The sequence below is a fragment of the Zosterops lateralis genome (genome assembly GCF_965231275.1).
Source record: "Zosterops lateralis genome assembly, chromosome: Z".
NCBI lineage: Eukaryota > Metazoa > Chordata > Aves > Passeriformes > Zosteropidae > Zosterops > Zosterops lateralis.
Window position 1 is genome coordinate 5694382 of NC_139800.1, and position 26945 is coordinate 5721326.

Consider the following 26945-nt stretch of genomic DNA (forward strand, 5'->3'; position numbering starts at 1 on the left):
AGCCACCAGCTCCAACTTGCTTCTGTCAAACACATTCCTGACAGTATTTTTGGTTTTCTAGTCTTCTAAGACCAATAGGTACTGCTATGGTAGTATTGCACTATTCTACCAAGATGTTTCAACACAACCAGATCACAATATTCTAAAGAGTAAAGAAAAAAAAATGGTAACAGAGCTAACATCTAAGTTGTCTACACGTGAAGCTGCTGTACAAAGGTAATTTTTGCTGTAGACATTATCTTCAAGCTGAGGTTCCTTTCCCCCTTGTACCTATTCCTCTATTCCCTAGTAACAGCCCTCTCATTTCTAAATGGAATTAAAGCATGTAATATCTCGCACACTATCTATTCGCCATTATCTTGAAGTATAGGATTAATTGCTAGGTGGATGTTGGAGTGCTTTACCTGGTGGAGCCCCTGTCTAGCAGGGACAGATGTTCTCACAATGTCATCAATTGACCACCACTGGTCAGCAAGATACAGGGCTACAGCTTGAAAGAAACAAGGGAAATAAAAAGTTAGTGATTCTTACCATTCCAAAAGAAACATATTCATTAAAGTTGCTAAATACTCAAGAATAACAATGTAGTAATCACATTAGACATCTTCTAGATGGCACTATGTTAATGTAGCTCCTACTACACTAGCACAACCAATGGGGCACTGTACTAAACTCACAAGAAATGCTCCCTAGTCCAAAATCTTTTTTGATAACTGAGACTAATAAACACTAGGTGGGTTTGCTTGTTTGTTTGGGGGTTTGGGTTGTTTATCTTTTTGTGGTATGGTATAGAGGAACTATTTTTCAGATGTAAGCACTATCCTTCAACACTGTGCTAACATCTCCTTCCACTAAAAACTGCCTGTGAAGATAAGTCTCAGTCATACGTGTATTTTACTATTGGGTGGCTAATGGATATTGACATTGAAACTGTGCAAGTTTTAGGGAGTTAGATGGATGTAAAAAGGCTGATAGCCATGTGAGCAGCAGTTAGGAGGAGTGTGATCTGTAGGCATTTGTGGCATACTTGGCAATCATATACGTGGCATTAAATGAAGAAGGAAACATGGAGAGCTGGATGGGGAGGAAGAAGGAAGGAAGAAAGGAAGGAGAAAACCCACAAAAACCTTAATCTCAGCCAGAATTATGTTGGACCTCAAGCAAAAGACAAATTTACACACGACACTGATCAATCACTATAAATAAAAAGCATTTCAATTCATGTGCAAATTAATGTATTCTAAGAATGTTCAATAAATATCTTTTGGAGACATGAAGCATACATAAAGAGATCAAGAGATACATGTTGTACTACAGTTCAGACAAACACCACATTATTTTGCTACATATCAATGAGGCCAGTTCTGACCTGATTAGTGTGCAAAGTTCTAGCATTTGTGTATATAAATCCACAAAAAAAAAAAAATAGTATGCGAACAAAAAGACAGGGAACAACAAATGCACAATGGAAAAGTTATGAGCTACAGTAGTTGAAATGAGGAAGAGCCTGGTTACATGCATTTTCCACCAAAAAAAAAAAAAAACAAAAAAAAAAAAAAAGGAAAGAAATAGCAATACAGATAAAAAACTTAAACTGAAACCTGTGAGTGAGTCCCATGGTGCAAACAGCGCAAGAACTTTGTGTGTCTGCTCTTCACCATAAAGAGGAACAAAGCCCACAGATGTCAAGCTAATAGGAACCTGAAACAAGAATGGACAATAATTCAGTAGACTCTTGCTAAAATGACAGTAGTAAAATACGCAGAGAATGTTCATCAAGGTAAACAAGAAGAATATTGAAAATCAAGTCCTTAACAGCTAATTGTAAAAGACAAGCATCAGACCTCAGCTCTTTCTTCAGACACAGATTCCTGGAAACAAACCACAATCTAAAGAGCTCTGACTCTCAAGCTCTGGCAGATTTAGCCACACTAATTTGTACAGCTCGCTTCTGCCAACAGTTTGCATTTGTGTGCACAACTGAAGCAAGGTGTGCAAGGAGCCAGCATTATGTTCACTTCAACAGCCCCAAGCTGTCAGAGCCAACAGAAGAATGAGGCAGTCAGTCAAGCACTGAAACAAACTGGCACAGAAAAACTGTTGTGTTTGTTAACAACTTCTAATGTGCTACAGTGGGAAGACAAATTCAAAGGGGTTTTGTTCCCCGAAGTTACACACGTGTTATAAATTCTGAAGTTGTCTGCTTGATTTTCCTCCTCGGGAAAAAACATGAAAAGGGTCAAATAATGGGGTTTTTTTTAAGGAATCAAGTGCCTTTGTGGAAATGCATTTTGATATTTAAATTCACATGCTTCCATTATTAAATTAACATATAAAAAACTTCACAGACATGAATGGTTTGGTAGACAGACTTGCTTAACAAATTTAAGAAGATTATGACATGCTATTGTCACAAATGGAGGCATTAATACAAGCAAACATTTAGGCATACAGCACTTGCATAAATGCAGGAAAGTAGTCAAGACTCTGCTTCTGCCAAGGAATCTGTGGCACTGACCTTTAGATCCTCCAGAATATCCTCTCAGCTCACATACTTTTAATTAAAGCTATACATTGCTGGTTTTATTGGTACTAGTTCTAATACAAGTGTTCATCTGAACAGAACCAACAGTGACCAATTCATTACACAAGGGATAAGTGTTTAAAACATAGAAGTGTCACAGCTATTCTCTATTAGAGTTCAATAACAGCACAGAATACTTGAGATAAAGAAAAAAGAACCACTTTTGAAATTAGTGAAGCTTATTAATCAAAACCCAAACATGGGTTTATTAATTGAACCCAAACATGAAGAGCACTGAAGGACTGAGATACAAAAAGAGCCAGTTAGCTTAAGCAAATCATGAACCCTTAGTGATGATAAGTTTTTGAGAATGCATTTAGGTTTATCAGTTGAAAATTTTATGTTATAGTCAGGATAGGCTTTTTTCAAAAAATTTTTAGTATATACAGATCCATTGCCTAGAAGTACACAGTACTGAACAGTAACTGAAACCCAGATTTAGACCCCAGATACAGAGTGAAGAAAGTAGAGTTTAACATAAAAATTCTGAATTTGGAAAACACAAAAGCTTTGATAAAATAACTCTGAAATTCAATAGGACTGGATATCCTAAACCTTGGATCTACAAGGACATTAATAACTCCAGTCCCACAGTGTGTGCTGGGTTTTACCTTGCGGCGGTCGGGTAGAGAAAAGAATTCAGGAGAGTTTGGGTTCCGCCACCGAAGGTCAAAGAAGTAGTCCTCTGCTGAGTTCTCCAAGTCCTCATGACTGTAATTGTTCAGTATATCCACAGGGAATGACATGCTCTTGAGAAATAAAGCAGTATTATTAATGTAGGTACTTTGAGACACACAACGCACACGTAAATAAGACCGTTGAACACCCACACTCTGCTGTTCTCTATATCCATGACAGAAAAGAGAAATGCTCCAGCATTTAGGATTAATTAGGATGGTGACCAATAACACCCAGTCTGTAAAATAATCAAATCTGTGCTCATAAGCAGAAAAGAATGAGATTAGCCCATAGATCCCCCTAGACCTCATTTGTGGCAGATTTCCAACATACAAGCCCTGTGTTTGCTGCATAAGCACATGCTGCTTTGAGGTGACAGACTTCGCTCTGTCTCCCTCCCAGATGATGTTTTTGATGTCACTGGTCAAGCTATAACTTGGTGATAAACAAAAACTAAACCACTCAGATGATAACAAGATGGAGTTAATTTGAGACTTTGCATTTAAATCCATCTCTGAAGAAACCAAAACATTGCTCAGGATTTTTCTCAACAACTGGCCAGTTAGTGTGCTTAACAGATGGTTGTTTCCAAAAGCATTTCAGCTGTGAACAGAAACTTACACAAGCTCATTAAAAACAAGAGCCCACAAGAGACTAAAGAGAGACACTTTAAGGAGGTGACAAGACAAGACTAAAACACTGAAACCAAACCACAGTGGCAGCATCTCCTCAAAAGCTCTTAGATTCAAAATTTCTACATCAAAGCAGCGTCAAGTTAAAATGAGCAGCAAGAGCTCTTGGAATCCACTGTGTGGTCTTCAGGTAAGGCTCTTCCAGCTCTATAAAACCACACACAGAAACAGCTGCTTTCAAGCTATGACTCAAACTCCCAGAAGCATGAATAAACAAAAATTCATGAGAACCTACTCTGGTGTTCCAGAGGAACACAGGGATCTTACTCTGTTTTGCTCAGCTCCCAGGAACCCATCACACAAGTTTCTGAAGACAAAAGTTTTCATACATGTTTTATGATTCCTAGTCTTCACTACGGAGTCTTATTTTTCAGTTTTATTTTAAATCTCAGTGTGCAATGATTTTTTTCCCCCTCTTTATTTTCAGTCCCCTCTATTTAATCCACCATTAATTATTCTACTGACACAGGTAAATCAAGTGCAAAACAACATCTTATTCTGACTCAATCAGTAGAAATTAAAAGTCTGCATTTTGAAAGCTTTTAAACACCAATAATATGACACTACTACATTGATTGGAGAGAAGAGGCTGCTCCTTCTACAGAAGATAATTTTTTCCCTGTTAAAGTTGACCTTGGACACTTCATTGGCATCTACCATAGCTTCCTTTAACACTGTTGCTGATGAAAACACCAAAGTTTTCCATGAATGCTGTTGTTCAGATACACACATGCATTCCTCAGAGCCATTTCCTTTCAAATTCAGGTAATTCCTTCCCCACAGCTGTTATTTGTATTTTCTCCTGCCTTGCCCTCCAGTCTCTCACATTCCTCCTACTATTGCTCACTGACCCTACCAGATACTTAGCTGGATCTCTTAATTCTCCACCTGTTTCTTTCCACATTTCAGGGCTGCTCTTGCTAACATCAACTCCTTTGGCTCCTCCTGTTTGCAAGTAAACTGATTTCCAGAGCCAAAGGTGAGGCGTGCCTTGCTTTTGAATGCTGCAGCAATGCACAGCAGACAGAGGAGCTGCTGTCAGGGGTGAAATTCATCCACTAAGAGCCTCCTTATCTCCAGCAGATATGGCTTGCCTGCACATATTACAGTTCTCAAACACACCAGCAATACTGCACAGACTCTGCTGACATAAGCATGTTGCAACACAGAGCAAGGAGAAGTATAAGATCACATGACACTATTTCCACAGGAGGATGAGGTTTTCCCACCTGGTTAACTGCAACGGGCAAGGTAAATTCTGCTGTAAAGGAATACAGGTATGTGAAAAACACAAAATTTAATTTTCTGTATGCTGGCAGAAAGGCTAACCCCCCTCTTTTATAAACGAAATACCTAAGTGCTTAGATAACTCTGCTATTAACAATGAAATTGAGCTGAGGTTTCATTATTACATGAAAAACAGACAAACAAACCACTAGCTATAACTTTAAGCCTCAAGGTAATAATTCCTGACATTTTTTGGAATAAAATAATGAAGAGCCAAGGCAGAAAACATTCAATAAGAAATCCAGTAGATTAGCTGAGTTTCAACCACTACACTACTATGAAGATAAAAGCAGCAACAATATATCTTTGCTTAAAAGCAAAAAAGGCTAATTAATGCATTTATTATATTACCCTCAAAATCACTCACAGACCTCTTTTCTGTTTGATATTTGGGCTACCTAATTTCTCATGGCACACTTTGATTTTATTTGCTCTCTACTTCCAGTAGTCACTTTTGACTTTTTCTTTCACAGCATTTACCGAAAATATGTTATGCTAAAGGAAACAAAACAGAGAAATTTTCAAGACTAAACCAAGGAAAGCCTACTCAGCACCCCTCCTAAATAATCATTTATCTTTTTTACCATGCAGCAGATTAGACATGTAAAATTACAAGCTCTCATACACTTGTGTGATGTATTTTGCCTCTGTGCTGAACAGGTCAGGAATAGTTCACATTTAAGTTCACTACATCCCTGAAGAAATCAGTAACTGTTCACAAAGTTATCAAGCTATAATAAAAGCATTAAACAAGTGATGAAAGAAGAATGTTCCATGCCAATCTACAGCACACTATAAGGAAGTAGTTCAAAATGCAAAATGCAAGCATCTCAAATTTGAAATGCAAAATAACCTACCAAAGACAAATGAAATGTCTTCCAACAGTAATGAATTAATAGATGTCCCTCATGAAAACACAGTTGGTTTGACAGTATTTTAAACAAAGTAAAAATACAAATGGCTCCACATTTAGGCAGTCTCAAGTAAAACAGGAGAAAGAAAAAGGGCTGGAGAAAACAGATTTTCATCTTTTCTTGACTAGAGCATTAACACATTTTTGCTGCAGAGGCAGCAGGAACGGCACAGGTCTCTGCCATGCAGTCCCTCATGCCCCTTTTTGTTGCTCTAAACCTCTATGCACTGTACAACTGTAAAACTGTCAGGTCAAATCTTTGTCACACATTGCCCAACCACGCTCTGCTCGTGGGGTACCACTCCAATTGGTTAGCACACAGTCAGGCTGGCTGAGCACATGCAGTGTAGCCCTGAGCAACCAAACTCATCATGACCATTTCTACATAAAAGCATATTACAGAAGAATGTGTTCGGAGAGGAGAGAAAAAAAAATTATTTTTCAAATGAGGCGACTTAAGCATTTTAATTTTTCAAATGGAAGAAAATAAATCTCATGCTCCTCAAAAACATATCATTTCACAGAATGATATTAATGGTTTTGTGTGATAAATTCACATGAACAATATTTGCTGTAGTATGGAATTATATGACTTTCTCCCTTGTCAGCATTATGCAAGCTATTACACGAGAAATGGCACGTCCTTTTTTAGGAACAGCTGCAGCACCAGAGGGTAACAGATCAATTCATGGAATGCCAACAAAAACCACATTTAACAGGATGAGTGAACACTCTCCCATGCAACACAGGCACTTTTTTATTCAAGAAATCATTATTACTATTAACATTAAGGTTAAGAAAAACCATGCAATAAGTGAGCAACATTGGAAATTGTTTTAATTTTGAATTATATCTACACTTCCTATTTCATCTCAGAGTGCACGAAAGAGAGATGCACAGTACACACAACTTCCAGCTCACATGTGGATTTGAGCAGGAATCAAGAGATCTATTCAGCCCTTTGCAGTTCCTCAATAATGAATGACATAAAATTGCAGAGAGATAATAACCCAAAAGCTATGTTATTTCCCATAGTATGTCAGAGGGCTTAAATGCAGCTTAAAACTGGGTTTGGGTGCCTTTATCTCAGGGGAAGTGAAGTCTAAGTGGTTAGGCTGACAAGGATTTAGAGGAATTTCCAGCTGTAGCACAGACTTCATGTGAACAAGAGCATGTTAATTGATCTGCCTGAACTCCTCTACAAAACACAAATAATCATTACCTCAGAGGGAACAGTGTGAGCAATACTTTAGTGAGATCATGAGATACTTGAACAAGTATTTTATCAAAATTTGATAAGTATCGGAAATATACAGTTACTTACACAGCACAGATAACCTGAACAGCTAGTTTTCCTTGAAAAAATAAAATAGTAAAAAAAAGTAATAAAATCACAAAAAAAATCATCCAAGGCCTTTTCAACATAAGATAATAACTGGGACAAATAGTCATGCAGGTGAACAATCTTCAGATTTAAATTTGTTTTTAATGATAAATAATTATGATTTAATTAGTTGTTCGGGGCTTTTTTAAATTGGGATTTGCAGTTTAGAGAACAGGTGCCAGGGTGCTCAAGCCACAACCTGCAAAACTTTTCTGCTAAACCAGGAAAACCAACTTAGACCAAGCCTGCAGGATACAAACAGAAGTCCAGCCCTGTGATGAAGCACTGTCTACTCAAACAAAGAATAGACTGCAGTAATGCCTGACCGTATCTTTGCTCTATTTCAACAAGTGCAGAAGTATTGGATGACCAAACTCCTCAAGGACTGCCAAGAATTCCCTGTGAAGAATCATCACACACCTTAAACCAAGTTCTGTTTTAAAATCATAACCCATCATCCTACCTTGACCTCCCAGACTAGCTGTGAGCTAGACCTGGGCTCACATCATGAGAAGAGACATAAATAACAAACTAAACATCTGTGTCCACACATACAGCAGTGCTAGAGAAAGCCAAACCAAGACTGCAGGAGTCCCAGGAAACGCTCCAGGCTCAGACTGATGAGGCACCAAAGCAGCAACTCCTGGCCTTGATCAGAGCAGCAGGAGCATCATTCCCATTTTGCTGTGTTTGTTTTGTTACCCACCCTGCAGCATCCAGAATGCTAAATCTGGTGAATGCTGTGAAACTATGTAAAAGTTGTAAGAAAATCTAACATTTTTAAAAATAAGACTTTTCAGTCTTCTGGTCTTCAACTATGTAACAAAATCATCACATCTGCCACTTCTAGAATTGTTAAGCTCTCTTACCAGTTATTCTGTTAACAGACAAATTGCATAAATGTTTCTTTGCTTTCACTACCAGCTGTTACACACACAGCATTTTCATTTTTCTTCTTTATTCAGCATCAAATACTTGAAACTGTGAGAAGTTGTTTTTAAAGTATTTTTTCTTATTTCTATAAAAACAGAGTCTGAAACTTTAGTTTAAAAGTTCATCATTTTCTATTATAAAAATAAGTAAATTTTAAACCTATGCTAAGATAATTAGTCATTTAAATATGCTTAAAATAGTACATACTTGGTTTATCATGAGTCAACATAATTGAAATACATACAGAAAACCTGTGCCGTGACTACCTATTTAGACAATTATTGTAACAAAGCTTTTGAGTTTTATAAACATCCCTATCTCTTAAAACTCTATTAACTTTAATCAGTAATGGAATGTACATTGACTGTAGGAAGAGGAAGACATTTTAGGAAAGAGGTGTTAAAATTTTAAATAATAGAGTGCTTATTAGGATTTCTTGAAAACTGCACCAGCTTGAAGCAGCAAGAATAATACACTGATCTGCCACACTGAATAGACAACCCAAGTCCTTCTCACTCAAATAACTACTTATTTGCAGGTAGGTTTCCTTGGGGTTTAAATCACAAATTTGGGGGTTGGACAGCAGGTCTTCAAACGATGACCTGCACATTAGCACCAAGGCATATTTCCCTGAAGTACAGCCTTTGTTCATATTTTTTGAGAATATAGACTAATGAAAACAAGTTCTTGACAGCTCAGATGAATTTGATCTCGTTGCTTTTCTTTTTTCTTACAAGGAAAAAGAAGAAATTTTTTGTTAGTTTGTTTGGTTTGATTTTGTTTAAAGTAACATAAACCCCAAACAACATCTATTCATACCCTGCAAAATCCCAAATTGGAAGTTCTTAAGGAAACACATAGCAGTGTCTAGAAATTGCTGTCAACATCAACCAAGGTCTCTGGATTAATATGCCAGCCACATTACCCGTAATCTGCTTGAAGCAGCTTATACAACTCTGGCTTTCTATCAGACACACAAATCAAAGCTGTTGATTTGAATGCAAACAAACAAAGAAAAACAACAAATCATTTTCCGTCATCAATTAGCCACACAATGTAACTTACAGGTATAGCACAGAATTATGAGATCTACACACAGGATTCAATTCCCCAGGAAGAATTATGGTCAGAAATTCTAAATTCTAAATGCTGAGTTGGAGCACTCTCTTATCAAAAGAAATATGAACAAGGACAGAAAGAGGAAGAGTCCACATTAAAAAAAAAAAAAAAAAAAAAAGGTACCTTGCATAAGATTTCTTTAATTAAAGGTGACAGGGTAGTAGTATTAGGAGAAGACATGCAACTTCTCTCTAAAACCCACCTTAGGAAGGTAAGATTCTTATTCATATGCCCAATTAGCCACCTGTGTAACACAACTGGCATTTTACTCAAGTGATTTAAATTAGATATGAGATAGCTTATTTAATCAACCATTAAGTTCTTAGGTATACAAAATACTAACCTGTCATTTACATTTTTCTACAGTCTCATATTTTTAATGAGATTATCATCTGGTTTTTTGAAGAGCACCTCCCTCAGTAGGGAGGTTTTGGAAACTAATATGCACAAGTGTTTTCTGCAATAAAAATGTGCCAGAGATATACTAAATTAAAATTTCATGTTTGAGACTGATGAAAATAAACACAATCAATAAATTTGGAAAATTAGGGTTTTTTTACAGAAACCTTTCATGCCTTCCCTTTCAACTACTCCAATTCAAGGTGACTTTATCCATACATAAAATGAAAACCATACTAGCTGTGTTTGAAAAGAATTCACATGTATAAGATAGAAAGATACAGCCAGGTGGGATTATTACTCCATGAATCTGCCTGTCTCTGATGTATTTCTGATCTTTCCACTGCTCAGCACTCCTCCTTTCTAATTTCCCACTTTCCTCTCACTTCCCTTCACTACATGACAAACCTGTTTAGGAGGTAGGAAAACAACACCAAACCCCCCAGAGATGCCTCTAATGATTCACCTTTGCTCTCTGATCACTTCTCTTTCTCCCTCCCAGGCCTCAGCAGTTTGAAGCAGTTGTTGTGCAGTCCTCCATCCTCAGTACCCTCCAATTTTGTTCCTGCAAGTTTAGGCTTTATATCCTCTGTTTCTAAAAACCTTCATGACCTTTCCATAGCTCAGCTCTTACACAGCCTCTCTCCCCAGGTGGCTGAGGGGCACCTGTGTGTGCCCCCCACCTGGGACATGCACTGCCACCCTGCTCTTACCCTGCTCCTCTCCTGTAATTCCCATAGGTTTACCTCCTGCTCCCCAGGCATTCTAACAAGGCAATATTCTGAAGCTTAATTTGCTGCTTGATACCAGAAGATCCTCTCTTACTCCCACATGGCACCCACATTTCTTAGCAACTTCTTCCATTCCCAAACCTTCATATCCTCCTCTAACATTATCCCAACTGGTTTGCAAGGGGCATCTCACAGATACATCTAGTGATTTCAGAGATAAGAACAAAAAAGAAAGCTACTTTTTTTTTTTTCACCATACTTAGTAAAAAAAAATTAAAGGGGACAACAAAACCCACCAGACTGGGGTAGACAGCTGGTGGAGTATCAAAACCTAACACAACTAATCTAACACAACAGTGAGACTGGAGTTGCAGTAACCCCATGTAAGCATTTGCATCTATTTTTAAAGTGCTTGGCTGCTCTGTCCTATCCCCTACCCTCACAACTGGGGCGGACGTCAGAGCTGCACAGACGAGATTAGCCAGCCACAGACACGTGTCAGCACAGCCTAATGAGTTACCCCTCACCAGCCAAAGAGCAGCAACCCTCCCCGTGGCTGCCTGGAGAATATTCCACCTGGAAACTCGAGTGATGGTGTCTGTGGCTACTAACAATGAGGGGCAGGTGATTCAGCCTCCATACCCAAGGAGTTGCTAAAGTCTGAACTACAGCTATGCCACATGAGGTCTGGCTTTCAGCAGATGAGCTGTAGGAAAATTCAACAGTTAAGCAGTGTGTAATCTCTTTTTTTTTTTTCTTGTTTAAATTATGTGTAGGTGGTTTTGCTGGTTTTGCCTGCTTCTTAATGTCATTTGCAGCAGGAGACCTACAACTAAGAAAATAGCATACGACTAAGAAAGCAGCAACTGCCTTGGTTCTGTGGGTGACTCAAATGAAAAGGTAGAAAGGGGAATAGGAATTAACATGAGATGTTCCTGGACATAGGATTGCACATAAACAAGGCTGCAACAAGAGATCCCTGTCAGCCAACATAAAACTTCCTTGCAAAGCAACAAGCACAGAGAATTGAGATGTTTCAGACTCTCACTCTATGACCCTATGGCCCATTTACAGCAGCCTGAGGATGAGAATGCTGAAAGCAGTAAAGTAAGTAAATATAACATATTTGGAGCAGTGAGAATTTAAACCTCATCACAGATTAAAATTTTATATTTTTCCCAGGAAGGGAAAATATAGGCAGATATCTCCAAATTCTTGATCCAACTCCAGCATCCTGAGGATATTATTCTTCACTACAATTATCTTCACAAGATGACAAATGGCTAAAAATATAGTGTTTAATATGAGCCATTCTGAATTTTACCTGCTTCTTTTGCTCAATATCCAGTTGCAGCAAGTTCTTTGAGTTTTGCACAACAAATTATGAACTACAATAAGATGATGAACTTCACAGGCATCCTCACAAATTAGTTTGTGGACTTACCAAAACAGTGTGGGATCACTCCAAAAGAACTAGGGACACAGAAAGGATTTTACCTTGCCTTTCTCAAAGGAAAGGAAAGGTAAAAGTAATATGTTGAGATTATCACACACATCAAAAACGTTGTTCAAAGGCTTTTAGACAACATGCTTGGGCCACAGACAGGATAAGGAGTCATTAATGAGTCCCAGTCTGAGCCCAGTCATGTTATGAAGAGATATTACAAGTTACCATCCCAAGTGACAGAGACCATCCTCACCAATACAGTAATAGCTGTAAGTGGCCCCATATGCCCATGAAAAACAGCACCATTTCTTCCTCAGCTTTACAAAGGCCACAAAAACTGACCACCTCTGTCTAGCTCACAGCTGTAGTCAGCAGTGACTATGTTTATCTTTCTTATCCTGTTTTCAGAAGGATAAATAAAAGGCACATATAGACTAAAACTAGAAAATTAGAAGTAAACACTGTCCTCTGAAGGACAGGTAACAAAGTAACATGCAAACCTAGTATCAATATGATAAAAAAAGCTAGAAAAGAGTCAGGCATCTTTGTAAGCTGCCCCAGCTAGTAAGAAAAAAACACAAGTTAGGAAGGTCTGGTATTTGTTTGTTTGGAAATCCTTTCCCATAAAAAGGAAGAATAAAACATCAAAAAGAATATTTCATTGCCCAAAATCAGAATCAAGAACCTGTTCAGAGTGACAGAAACAACTGACTTATGCCTCTCTTCCCCAAAATGAATCTCTTCACCCCAGTGTTCATACAAATATTTAGCAAAAGCCTTATCAGGGTGATTCCTGAGCAGCTCTGTGTTTGCCTTTTATTTCACAAGTCTCACCCTTGTGGATGGTTATTTTTTGTTTCCCAGGGCATAGCCACTGATGGTTTTGTTCAACCCAAGACAGCCACGTTATAAAAACCCACCCATTAATGTGCATCCACAAGATATCACTAAACATGTCACTACAGGACTCAACATCTAAGTCTGCAAATTTTAGCAAGAATGTCTCTAATAGCAGAAAGGAATTCACACACAACCTCCTCCCTGGTGTCATCTGTTCTCATCTCCATCAGTGATCATCCTGACACTCCAAAAACTCACGAGCTTCTGTCAGCACACTGACAGCATTTCCCCTGCTTCTCACTGTAATGTATGTTTGTAAGACTCAAAATCTTAAGCTACATCTTCTAGTACCTAGGCTATCCTGCTACAGGTGTACTTGAATTTTTGAAAAACCAAACAAACTGCTTTAAAAAAGCTTCAGTAACTCGTCTTCTCCGGAAATGGAGACATTGCTTGATTGTTAATGGTGGGTTTGGAAAAAGTAAGTGAGCTACTCACACTTCTGAACATACCAACTTTACTGTACTTTTTAAAAAAGCAAACAAATAAACAAACAAAAACCCCCAAACCAACAAACAAACAAAACTCCAACAACAACAACAAAAAAACTAGTATTAGTAGAACAAAGTATTAGCACTGCTGACTCATTATACTGACCTTAAATCAGTGCTCAGCTTAAGACTGAGTTGCCAGGAATCAGCTTATTACCTCCTGCTCCTTGAAAAAACTCCTTTCTCCAGCTTCAGACTAAACGTTGACAACATAAACTCCCAGTGTTGAGATATCAAAAGAAATTAATTATTCCAACATTTTAAAATCCTATAAAGTTGCCTGTGCTGCGCTGTAGTAACATTTACATTGCTATTGTTAAAATCCCCCGCTGTTTTATCATTATCAACTCACAAATTATTCAAATTCCCCTGTTATGGTTCTTGCTGGCTACAACAGCTGTGAGAAGTATTATTCAACCTACAAAAAACATTTCTATTTGCAGAATTTTCTGCCTGCAAAAGAGCTACATAAAAGACTGGTCTTCCAGCAACACACATTTTCTAACTTAAGCACACTTCACATTTTTATACACCTGGTGTTTTGGAAGTGTGAAGCTAGTTAGGGTGAAGATAGAATTTCATACCATTCCAAGTTCTCTGATTCTCTGTGCTGGGGAAAGGCTGGTGCAGCTGCAGGCTCACAGCCACTGCCAGAACAGAACTTCTGGACTGGGTGTTTTCTTCCAGCACTGCCTCAGGGGCTACCGATTCGACAGAGACCACACCTTTACTGATTATTCTTTCTCTTCAGTAACCAGCAGAATTAAAGAGATCCATCTAACCACCTTTATTTTACATATTTGGGTGAAGCCTAGAGTTCAATTCAGGTGAATTCAATTCACCCTGGTCCATTCCCTAAGCAATTTCTCATCATAAGCAGCAATGAGAGATGCTGGCCCTGTGATTATGGAGATCCCTGTCCTACAGTACTCTGACATGAAATGTAAATGTACACAAAACAAAGTATGAGACAAAGAGAGACAACTCAGATTTGAAAACAAATCAAAAATCAAGACTATTACTTTGAATAGCTGTACAACACACAGTTCAGTATACAATTCAGAGAAATGGATTCTCCCAGATTTTCAATTCAACGAATCATTTAGAACTTATAGATTTGTCATTAAAAACAGCAGTAGGTTTTCCAGTTTGCTCTGAAACCAATGAAACATATGCTAGTCCTGACAATTCTCACTAATTTTATTGGGATTTTAGGAAAGATTTGAAAGCTCATGACTCTTTTGGGACAGGATTCTTTTACATATTTTAGCAAGCTATTTAAAAGCTTCTCTGAAATCTCAGACTCACTGGAGAACACCAACTAAATTTATAATGATTAAATAAATATATGCTGTCACATCCCATTGTTCAGGGGGAAAAAAATCAGCAATAGCAGACAAAACTGACAGAGTATGAGAGAACAGCTACAACGACACTGCATATGCCATTTTGGTTATGTTTAAAACAATGCAGCAGAGGAAACACATTAGATCAGGCTTTTCCACTCAGACTTGTTTAATCCACACTGCAACACCTGGAATCACGGGTTTGAGAGGAGGGTTGAATTCTGATCGAATTGTTTGGAGATTTTTAATCCATTTTGTTTGTTTTTTAAAATCCGTTTCAAAAACTGTTGAAAAAAAAAAGGGATTTTTTTGTTTTTCAACAGGTTACAAAATGGTTACCTACGAGATGTTCACTGACAAAAAAAAAAAAAAAAAAAAAAAAAAAAAGCAGTTCCAAAGGGAAGTGCACAGCTCTGCCACTGCTGCCCCAAACATCCACAGACAAAAGGATGACTGATGCTTTCTGGAATGTATAGTTGATACAATGTGATGAATAAGTTACAACCTTGAGAGTCAGGAGTAAAGCGTTTATCTGTGAGGAAAGGAGAGGCTGGTATCTATCTTGCCTGGAAAAATATTTAAGGAATGTCAATGTGAAAATAAGCCTCAGTAGACATTACTTCAGCTCTAATGCTGCATTTGTACTTGCAGTTTAGAAACGTGATGGGAAACACCTTTAAAGGATCAGACTACTTGATATTCATTGATTGGTAGAAAATAGAGATTAATAGCAAGTCTTATCATATATAAGAACATATCTAAAGCAATTGAAGGGCTCCTCTACTCTGATTAATTTCTCCAACACCATCAAATCCCATGTTCATCTTTTAGTGATTTTTGTATCAAACATGAACAATAACAACAAAAAAACCATTAATAAGTGTCAGACCTACTAAAGAAGAGAACTTCCTCCATCTTCCACTGGCAAAGACTCTGCATTGGATTAGATATGCAAGTGCAACTATTTAAAACAAACAGTGCTTATACCATGTGTGGGTAAGAAGAGCTTTAAGATAATTTTTAGTAGTATAATGTTTACAATACTAACAGATATTAAAAAAAGAAAAAAAAAAATCCACACACATAAACCTCCATCTTTTTGATTATCAGATCAAAGAGATTATCTACCTTGATGTGCATACTGAAGAAATTAAGAGTATTTTCCAATTCAATTTGCAGAATAATGCCCCTTTGTAAAGTGTCTAGTTATGTAACCAGCTCCAAAAAAGAGTTCTGGATTACACATGGCTAGAGAGATATTGTAAAAGTACAGTAGCATCCCATCCTAATTACTCATCTTGCACAACAGGAAAGAAAGACACTGTAAAACATTTGATTCCACACAAAGAAAATGATAACGAACATCACACTGGAGAAAGAGAAACAAGGAAAGGACTTAAAAACCTGCCTATTTCAGCAGCTCAAAAAAACTCCAGTGTTAAAATTGAGATGCTCACTGACATTAATAATACCTGAATTTGAACATTAATTGTATAAACCACTCTCTGCCCTAACATTTTTCCACTACAAAACAGGTGATAAAATGTTGGTTTTTCACTAGCCAGCACTGAGACAAAAAGCAAGAAGTTTTTCTGTACCTAAATCAAGCAGAGGTCAATTAAACAAGAAAGGTATCAGTGTGGTTGAGGAAAAGAAGATGCATTTAGTTGCTCTATAGAGTTTGATGGAGGAGGAAGACCATGATCACTCTAATCTGCAGCAATCTTTAATAGGTCCTCCAGTGAGGCAGCACTGATTTTATTATAATGATCACTCTGACACAATACATATTCCCCATAAGAGCTGGTGGGCTCTATACCAGGCTGTGACCAGTGGTGCAGCCCAATGCATAAAATGAGTAAGTGCAGCCATGCAGAGCAAGAAAACAGTTCCCTCCTCCTGCATGTATGTCTGCAAAAAAAAGCAAATATCAGCCAAATAGTGTCTCCACACCAAAGGCCAGTTTTCTAAATTTCTGATTATTAAAAACTGAAAACTAAAAACTCCACAGCTCAGAAGACCTTAAAGATAATTCTTTAATAGCTTCTGTCAAATAGAGTATTAACACACGTATTAAATTAGTGAGTTAATACACGTATTAAATCGGTGAGTTAATACATTTTGCTTTCCATTTATGCTAGTAAAACCTTTTGCTCTAGCTCCCAGTGCAATCCCCTTTCCCAGGCTGCATTTTACACTGGTAACCAGGACAGCAGTGCTACATCAATGGATACCTTAGGCAAGATGCTTCCCTCTGTTTTAAGAATAATTAATCAACCCTGCCTCAAAATAAAATTCCAAAAGACTGACATGCCACAAGGAGGAGAACAGAAGAGTGTGTGTTGTGTGCATGTGCCACTGCCCGTGTATTTTGCACACGCACACCCAGAGCCATCTTTGTGGGACGTAGCAGAACTGTGGCATTGCCATCACCGTCTCCACGCACACCTAGAGCCGTGTACGGGCGTGTAATGGCTCTGACACGTGTGCGTGCGCCTCTAATCCGAAAATTCCAACGCTACAATAGAAGACCCCACAAAAGATGGCTGGTTTTTGGGCCAAGGAACTCCACGCCGAACTCGGCACGCCGCAAGGCCGGGGGGAAAAACACGGGAGGGGTCGAGCTCGGCCGGGCCGCCCCCCTGGCCGGTCCCACCGCCCCATGAGCCGCCCATCACCCATCCCCATCGCCCCCAGCTCGGCGCGGCCCTGCCCGCCCCGCGATGGAGCGGGGGCACTGCCCGGGGGCGGCGGCTGCGGGGCGGGCGGGGATGCGGATGGACAGACGGACAGACGGACAGACAGACACCCGCGGCCGGCGAGGATCTGCAGGGCAACCCCCCTATCCCAGCCCTCCCATCCTCCTCCTGCGTCCTGCCCTACCGGGCCCGGCCAGGCTGCGGAGGGATGCGGGATGCCCCACGGGCAGGTCACGGCGACATCCCGGACGCGCCTCACCTCTCGCAGCCGGCCGGCCGGGCGGGGATAATCGGAGAAGGAGGCGGAGGCGGAGGCGGCCGGGCTTCCCTGACAGCGTTCACGGCACACACCCCCCCCTCCCCTACCCCGCTCACCTCCGGCTTCGCCCGGTCCTGCTGCCCGGCGCCTGATATCATCTCCCCCGGCGGCCTCCCCGCCCCTCGCCGCTGACGCACTCCCGCTGATCCGCCCGGAGCCGCCGCCGCTCGCCCCGCCATGGCGGCCCCGCATCGCCTCCCCCCGCCCGTGCTGGGGTGTGGTACCCGGGCTCGGCCCCGCACCGCCCCGGTTGGGTTATCCACCACCGCCCCGGTTGGGTTATCCACCACCGCCGCCCTTGGGTCATCCAGCACCGCCCCGGTTGGGTTATCCATCACCGCCCCGGTTGGGTTACCCACCACCGCCCCGGTTGGGTTATCCATCACCGTCTGCCGCGGTGATGGGCGCGCCCGGTGCTCACCGCATCGCTCAGCGCATCGCTGACCTGTCCTGTGGTCCCGGCAGACGGAGGGAGCCTGGAGCGGCCTCAGAGATGTGTGATGCTCGCGAGGAGGAAGGACCGAGGCCACACATCATTCCCCAGTGCTGGGTAGCTGCCCAAAAGCTGGGGGTGAAATATCCTCTTTGCAAGGAAGGCAGCCCGGGCAGTAAGGATTGCTTCCCCATTTCCAACAACTGCCACCATGGACCAGCCTGAGGCCTCACTCCTGTCACCAAATTGGGGTGCTGACTGAACTCAGTAACTGGCAAAAACCTGTTTTCCAAACAGAAGCATTACTCCCTGTTCCCCAGCACTGATGCACCACTGGCCACAACACCTGAGTATCCACCCCCAAGAAGACCTGTGTGCCAGGAAGCTGAGGAACACCAAAATCAAGTTAAGGTGTTTGTGGGAGGGCAGGCACTTGCCCTGAACTCTGGCTTTAAAATATACCCTTGTTTTACAGCTATGATGCCTTGTTCTGAGAATGAGGAGGTGTTACCCCTGCCCTTAGAGGGGCAACACTTTGCGACGTGGGAGCAGACCTTGACAGAGGACAGCAGGCAGCAGCTTGGTGAATCATGGAAGGCTCTTTTATTATCTGACTTCAAAAGCTTATATACATTTTGTACAGAGGGTCAAGATTGGCCCAAGGAGGTTACAACCTCCTGACTCCATTGGTCAATATGACCATCAGTCAAGTTCTCTCTCAGAGAACAAGAATGCAAAACATACAGATAAATTCTAAGAATACAGTATTGTTTACATGAAGCAGCGTGAGAAGCTGCTGCAAAGACTCAAACACTTGAAACCAAGAAATGCAGGGACGACAAGGAGGTGCACATCTGTGATAACATCCGTGGGACAAAGGAGGCTGGAGTCACTCCCCAGTGTGGGGGACAGCAGCCATTTCAAGGGCTTCTTGGTGTTATTTGCCAAGGACAGCTCTGGGACCAGAGCTGGGACACTCCAGGGACCAGAGGAGCAGGTGTTCAGTGTATTTATAATGATTATATGCATGTCCAAATGTATCAGGTTTGTGTGGCAAGGTTTTGGTGATGGGAAGGCTACAGGAGGGAGTTCTCTGAGAAGCTGCCAGGAGCTTCCCCTGTGTCTGACAGAGCCCATGCCAGATAACTCCAAGATGGACCTGCCACTGGGCAGCACTGAGCCCATCAGTAATTGCTACAGCACCTCTGGGGTCATACATTTGAGAGGGGAGAAAACAGCTTGCACACCTCCAGCTCAAGAGAGGAGTGAGAACATGTGAGAGAAGATATAAAGATGTTAAAGACATAAAACATCAAAAGGAGGGCAGCTAAGATGGTGAAGGGCCTTTAGGAGAAGCCTTTTGAGGAGCACCTGGTGACACTTGGTCTGTTCAGCCTGGAGAAGAAGAGACTGAAGTGAGACCTCATTGTGGTTACAACTTCTTCATGAGGGGAGGAGGAGGGACAGGCACTGCTCCCTTCTCTGTGGTGAAGAGTGGCAGGACCCGAGGGAATGGCCTGGAGTTGTGTCAGAGGAGATTTAGGTTGGGTACTAGAAACAGGTTCTTCACCCAGGGTTGGTGGGGCACTGGAAGAGGCTCCCCAGGGTGGTGGTCATGGCATGAAACTGACAGAGTTCAAGAAGTGTTTGGACATTGCTCCCAGACACGTGGTGGGACTCTTGGGGATAGTCCTGTGCGAATGCAGGAGCTGGACTCAATGGTCCTTACGGGCCCCTTCCAACTCAGCATATTCTGTGATTCTGTGAGAAACAGCTCTGCAGACACTGAGGACAGTGAAGAAGGAGGTGGAGGAAGTGCCAGGGCACCAGAGCAGATGTTCCCCTGCCACCTGTAGTGAAGACTTACAGGGGCTGTGCCCCTGCAGCCCATGGTGGAGCATGAGATCCACTTGAAGCCTGTGCTGGATGTCACTCACACTGGAGCAGGTGGGTGCCCAAAGGAGGCCTGTGACCCCATAGGAAATCCATGTTGGAGTTTCTGTCATGATCTGTGGACTTCTGTCAAGACCTGTGGAGAGACTAGCCCACACTGGAGCAAGTTTTCTGCCAAGACTTGTTATCCCAGGGACAACTCAGCCTGGGGCAGTCTGCTCCTGAAGGACTGTGCTCCATGGGAGGAACCCACACTGAAGTGTGGAGTTTCTTATCTTTTCTTCCTTTTAGAGCCAGGATTAATGCATGGGAGACACAGTTTTCTCTGTTCAGACTCAGTTGTTTATTAATTCTTATCTATAGTACAGTCTCACAAGTTGTGAGTTTTAGCTAATAAGATAGAAAACAGCTCTGTCTCTAACTCTTTCCAAGGTCTTTTAAGCATATTTTGTCCAATAATGAGATGTCACCTATATTATTTTGACTTTCAAGCCAATAACTAACCACCTGTGGTCCACAATACAGATCTTTTCACCCACTTACAAAACTACCACCCAAACCCATGAAGAAGAAACTTAGCCAACACCCCAAGTCCTCCATCTTGCTTTATATAAATTACTATATACTAAATCCTTAGATCTTAAGTTTTGCAGCCTGTGATATCACACACTTCTTTTCAAACCTCACACCCACAATCCCAGTGTAATCACTCAATTTTGGAAGCCTCTTCCATGCCTCAGGTTGAATGTGATGCTTGCTTGAGGGCCAGTGCCTTTTAGCACAGAAAACCTGAAATCCTCAGCCTCTAGGGTTCCTACACTTGAGCAGTTTGTGAAGAACAGCAACTCATAGGAAGGGTTTATATTGGAGAAGAGGGAGGAGTGTTTTCCTTAAGAGGGACTCCATGCTGGAGCAGGGGAAAAGTGTGAGGAGTCCTTCCTGTGAGGACACAGCAGTTGAGACAGCATATGATGAACTGATCTCAACCCCATTTTCTGTCGCCCTGTGCTACTTGGGTGGAGGAGGTGGAGAAAATCAGGAGTGAAATTGAGCCTGGGAAGAAGGAATGGGTTGTGGCCAAAGTGCTACTAAGATTTGGAGTTTTTTCTCATTATCCACTCTGACTGGATTGGTAAGAAATTTTTAGAAATACTTAAGAAATAGTTATATTAATTTTCCCCAGCTTGAATCTGTTTTTTCTATAGCAACAATAGGTGAGTGACCTCTCCCTGCCCTTATGTCTGAAGCCTTTTGTTATACTTTTTCTCCCCTGTCCATCTGAGGAGAGACAGAGCAGCTTTGGTGGTCACCTGGTATCCAGCTGTGGTCAACCCATCACACTAAAATAATGTAACTTTCTGAAACAGATTACAAGTCATGGGCTGGGAGGAAGCATCAACACAACTTTTTTTGAATGAGTGGCCATCTTAAAACTCCATTTATGACAAGCTTTGAAAAAGTTCTCTTGGCTACAGAAAAAGGGGCAATGTTTATGCTCTCCTGATTTTTTTCTCCTAGTTTATTATATTTTACTCTTGTGTTTCAAAGGAAGACTTTGTTTTACTGCAGTGTTATGTAGGGAAAATTGTTCTGCAATAAATAGTGTGCAAAATTGTCCCAGCACAGCTGGTCTGTATCTGGACAGATAAATTTGGCCATAAATAAGAAACCCAATTCAGCCAGTCTAGTTCAATAGAGAAAAGAAGTAAACAAATCCTTGGGTGAGCCGTGATAGGATGGATTTGAACTCAACAGGGAATCCCAGCCAATCCCGTTCAATCCCGAATGCAGGCACGCCATTGGCCAGGGCAGTGGGCGGAGCTGAGACCCCAACCAATCAGGTGTCCAGGCACGGGAATTTTGAACCCCCTATAAAAGGGAGACCCAAACGCCAAACTGAGCTGTTTGTCAGGGGATCCTCGGTGGGTTCTGCCCTGTGTCTGCCTCCAATTTACAATCATAACATAATACAAAATAAAATATCTTAAAGCAGTAAGATTACAAATTAAACCTGGTAGAAAATTCCTAAAATAATTACCTCTGCTCCCTGTATTTTTTTGCTTTCACAATAAATGAAGGAAAGAACCTAGAAATTGGCGGTAGTTTTCTACCTTCATTGTTGCTAGGAGTTTCATAGACGAACCAAGAACCTTTGGCCTTTTTTGGTGAAAAATGTTTTGGCCATAGTTAATTACTAAACATTTTAAAGGAGATAAGGAGACTTGGACATGCACAATGTAATTTAATAAAAGTATTTACCTTTTTAGTTGCTTGGCATATGGACATGCTATTAAAATCCTCTCATAGAATCTTTTATGAGAGGAAATAAAAGGCAGAAAAATAAATTCATGCAGAAATCCTCCAATAAATTACCGCCTTTGCAAGTCACCTCCAATATTGCTTAGAAACAGATTTGCATGTAAATTTGTTTTTAAACTATTACTATTTCTATCATGCCACCTCTTATATCTAGAAGAATTTCCATGCAAATCCCACAAATAAATATGTATTTTCTATTGTTGTGAGGGTTACAGAGATCTTGGTTAAGATTTGGTTAAGATTCTTGATATAAATACTAGTGCTTTTTCTGTTAAACATACTCATCTCACTGCGAGTTCCTCTCCTCTCCTCTCCTCTCCTCTCCTCTCCTCTCCTCTCCTCTCCTCTCCTCTCCTCTCCTCTCCTCTCCTCTCCTCTCCTCTCCTCTCCTCTCCTCTCCTCTCCTCTCCTCTCCTCTCCTCTCCTCTCCTCTCCTCTCCTCTCCTCTCCTCTCTCTCATGCTTATATTGCAAATTTTTAGAACATGCTCAACCTTACTAGTGCAAGTACTCACACCAATAACATTAAGTACAGGCAGTGGGAGACCTTGCAGATTACAGTACATAGTGCTAGGATGATCCTGTGAATATTTGTGAAGTAGATCACACACACATTCCCATCTGCCACAAGGAGACTTTGGATCTCTTTCAACATTTTAGATTGCCATGGTAATTTTTTCATGGTAACCTGAAAGACCATGACATTTGTAGTAGTATATAAAAGAAGGTGATGCTCCCACAACTAAGTACTTTTGTCAAACCTTTGCATTAAAGAGAGAATGTAGACATGGAAGGTCTGACTTCTTACCCTGTATTTTCACATCTTCTGTCTCTGGTATGTTAGCACAATTGATACTTTCCAAGAAATTTCAGACTGGAGGAAACACCAGTAAACTGTCTGGCACATCTCACTGTCACATGTTGTTCTAGGTTGATCTTTCTTAAATCTCTAGTGAGAAAGATCCCTGCAGCTTGCCTAGGGAGACTTCCAGATTTAAGGATTTTCCCAGTAAAAGCAACTAAAAGGAAAGGTGGCAAGTCCTAGTTGTGCCATAGTCATGAACAGCCTATGCTAAATGGCAAGCACACTGTAGCATGCTCAATAAAAGCCTGCCAGTGTGGCTACAAGACATGCATCTGAACATGCATTCAGCAAAACTCCTGTAACTTGTACTCCAAAGTCATTCAAGTGACACAGGTGCTTGGAAACACAGTCATGGAATTGATTGGGTTGGAAAGGAGCTTTAGAGATCATCTAGTTCAGCTGCCCCTGCTTGAGCAGGGACATCTTCCCCTGGACCAGATTGACAAGATCTCTGTCTACCTTGACCTTGAGCACTTTGAAGATGGGGCATCCATAACTTCCCTGGACAACCAGGTCCAGTGTCTCATTATCCTCACACACATACAAATTATATATATATATATATATATATATATATATATATAAAAATCATAGAAATATATTAATTAATAGACATTACAGCTAATGATCATGAGACTTCTCAGTAGAGAAAATCAAGAATTTAACATGAAAAATACTGTGACCGGCAAGAATTGTTGGCAGATACTGCTGGGTGGCTCCAATGTCTATACTCCTGCTGAAAGGCTCAGGTAGGATTTGCCAGCCAAGGAGTTAGTTCTTTGTTGCTAATGACTCAGGAGTGCCTAAGCCATGTAGAAAAAGGGATAACCCTATTCTTGGCAAGATTTACCTAACAGACCAAAGTATAACAAAACAAGCATACAAAGCATGCAAAATCACAGCTACTGGCCATTTCATGGTATTTCTTTCCTTTTATCCTCAGAAAAGGGCAATATTAGGGATATTGTTAAATTTTGTGTAAAGAAAGAAACCTGCACCTTGAACTTCGTTTTACTGACAAGTTCTTTGAGAGCACATCAAGTAGCTTTGTCAGGTCCAACTACCCTCCTTTTTTTTTCTATAACCTCACCCACCACCCTCCACAGCAAGAACAAATGCAGCCTTGGCATCCTTTGCACAGGATTCTGGTTCACTCCAGAAGGAGTGATGTTACCTCCTCATCTTTATGGGTCATATATTTCCATCCATGTGATTTATTAGCAAAAGTCTGTATGTTCCACTGTGGTGGGTTGATCTTGGCTGCTGTCACATTCTCACTAAGCCACTCTACCACTCCTCCTTCTCATCTGTATAGGGAAAAGAGAATATGATTAAAGACTTGTGGGTTGAGATAAGGACAGGGAGGGATCGCTCACCAATCACTGTCAAAGGACATACAGGCTCAGATCAGGGTATTTAATTTAGTTTATTTCCAAGCAAATCAGGGTTGAATAACCAGAAATAAGAACAAATCTTAAAAACACATTTCCCCTTAAACTCTCTACTTCCCAATTTCTCTACCCGCTCTCCCAGAATCTCACAGGGGAATGTGGAATGGGAGTTGTAGTCAGTCTATCATGCATTGTCTCTGCTGCTCCTTCCTCCTCCCACTCTTCCTCTCTGCTCCAACATGGGGTCTCACACTTGGGAGAACAGTCCTCCACAGATTTCTCCACTGTCAGCCCTTCCCATGACCTGCAGTTCTTCACAAACTGTTGCAGCATGTTCTGTTCCAGGGCTCTCCACAGGCTGCTAGTCTGTCTGTGCTCTGCCTGGGACCTCCATGGGCTACCACCCTTGGAAACAGCCTGCCTCACCATTGTCTTCGTGGGGATCTGAGCTCCAGCATGTGAAGCATCTCCTCCCCCTGCTTCTTCACTTCAGTGTCTGCAGAGCCTCTGGCATTTTCCCACTCTTCTCTCATAGAGGAGTGAGTTACTCTTTCTTAAATACATTATCACAGAGGGACTGTGATAACAGCTGAACACCACTGGTGTTTAGCTCAGCTTTGGCCATTGGTGGGTGCATCTTGGAGCCAACTAGAACTGCCTCAGCTGAGCATGGGGGAAGCTTTTGTTAGCTTCTCAAATAAGAAACCTCCTGCTACCAAATCCTTGCCACACAAACCCAATACAATCACTATCACACTATAAAGTTTGTCTCTCCCTTCTTACAGTCCTGTAGTAAGGCTAGAAACATCTCCCTTTCTGGTCAGCTTATTTCATACACAAAAGGATTTTTATGTCTCTTTGAAGTTTCATTATCCAACTCATGCAATAGAAATAACAGTACATCAGTTAGCACTTCTTTTCAATTTCCAGTTTTGTGTCTGAAATCTCCCTTTTCCCTCCAAGTACTGTAGGAGTTTTGCTTTCCCAGTTTGACCCTATTTTGCCTAGTCCCTATTCTCTCAAAGACTCTATATTCTGCCTTCTGGCATGAGAACATTTTTGAGTGGTTATAACAAGCTTTACTGGGAGATGAAATTTTTGGAGCATTTTTGAGTTATTTCATAAACTTTTGTCTGCATCTTCCATTTCTTGACAAAAGCTTCTTATTCCCCAAGTACAGAATAGGCATTTATAAGTGAACCAAGGTTCTCTAAATGATTCAAATAGGAAGCTTTCTTCCATAAAAAAAAACCTGTGAAGGTGAGAATAAAATCTGGGCAGCTCTTTCTTACCTTGTGTTGAGGAGTCACTTCATACATATGGAGGTCTTCTGACCTCACACAAGTGGAACTGCATTGTAAATCACCAACAGAGACTCCCTCTTGCGCCATGTTGATGCTGCAGTCAGATGTGTGACTGCCACACAGGCAAACACATCAATGTGCATACAGTGTGCAGGTTTAACCAGGTCAGCTCTTTTATTCATGGCAAAAGGGCATTAATAATGCAAAGACCTGTGACTGCTTTGAAAGATGCCACGTGGCATTGCCAGTGTAGAAAGTTCTCTAGGGGAGCTTCATCATAGAGCAATCCAAGAGAAGATGCTCCACAAAGCCTTTAAAACTTCTTCACCATTCTAAGTCTAGTCAATTTTTTTTATTCAAACATGTAGGTTCATTATCTTTTCTTCACCCACCACATCTTCCAACCAGGACTGCCTGCAATGAGCAGCCTGGCCTCTGCAGGATGTCTGTGCTCTGCTCCCCCACTCTCCCAGTACAAAGGTCTTATTATGCACCTAATTTGAAACCTGGCCTTGTGGCCCCTGTCCTCTTTCTGGCCCCATGACTTACTGCTCCTGCTGGCTGCAAGACTTATGGCCCCTCACAGCTCTTCTGGTGTGAAATGAAATACAGCAGCAGCCCCATCTGCTCTCTGAGGGAGAAAGTCAACAAGTCATTCAGTGGTTGCAGTCCTTGGGAGTTAGAGGGGCCCTCAGCAGGGCACACGTGGGAAGAAAGATACAAAATTAAGAAATCACAGTTAAAGGAAGCTGAAAAACTTGGATCTAATTTGCAATCCATTATTTAAATGGTGAAGAGCAGAAAGCATTAATGTAAGCA

General features: G+C 41.1%; 1 protein-coding gene across 1 annotated transcript in view; it reads right to left on the reverse strand.

Annotated features, from left to right (window-relative positions):
- Positions 1-17952, reverse strand: part of FAM169A (family with sequence similarity 169 member A) — a 35835-nt gene extending 17883 nt beyond the window's left edge. The window contains exons 1-4 of the mRNA XM_083884414.1: positions 17863-17952; positions 3196-3333; positions 1602-1701; positions 405-490 (exon numbers count right to left, since the gene is read on the reverse strand). Coding sequence (XP_083740540.1) covers positions 405-490; positions 1602-1701; positions 3196-3330 — 321 coding nt within the window. The 5' untranslated portion in view covers positions 3331-3333; positions 17863-17952. The remainder of the gene's footprint in view (positions 1-404; positions 491-1601; positions 1702-3195; positions 3334-17862) is intronic.
- Positions 17953-26945: the final 8993 nt, after the last annotated feature.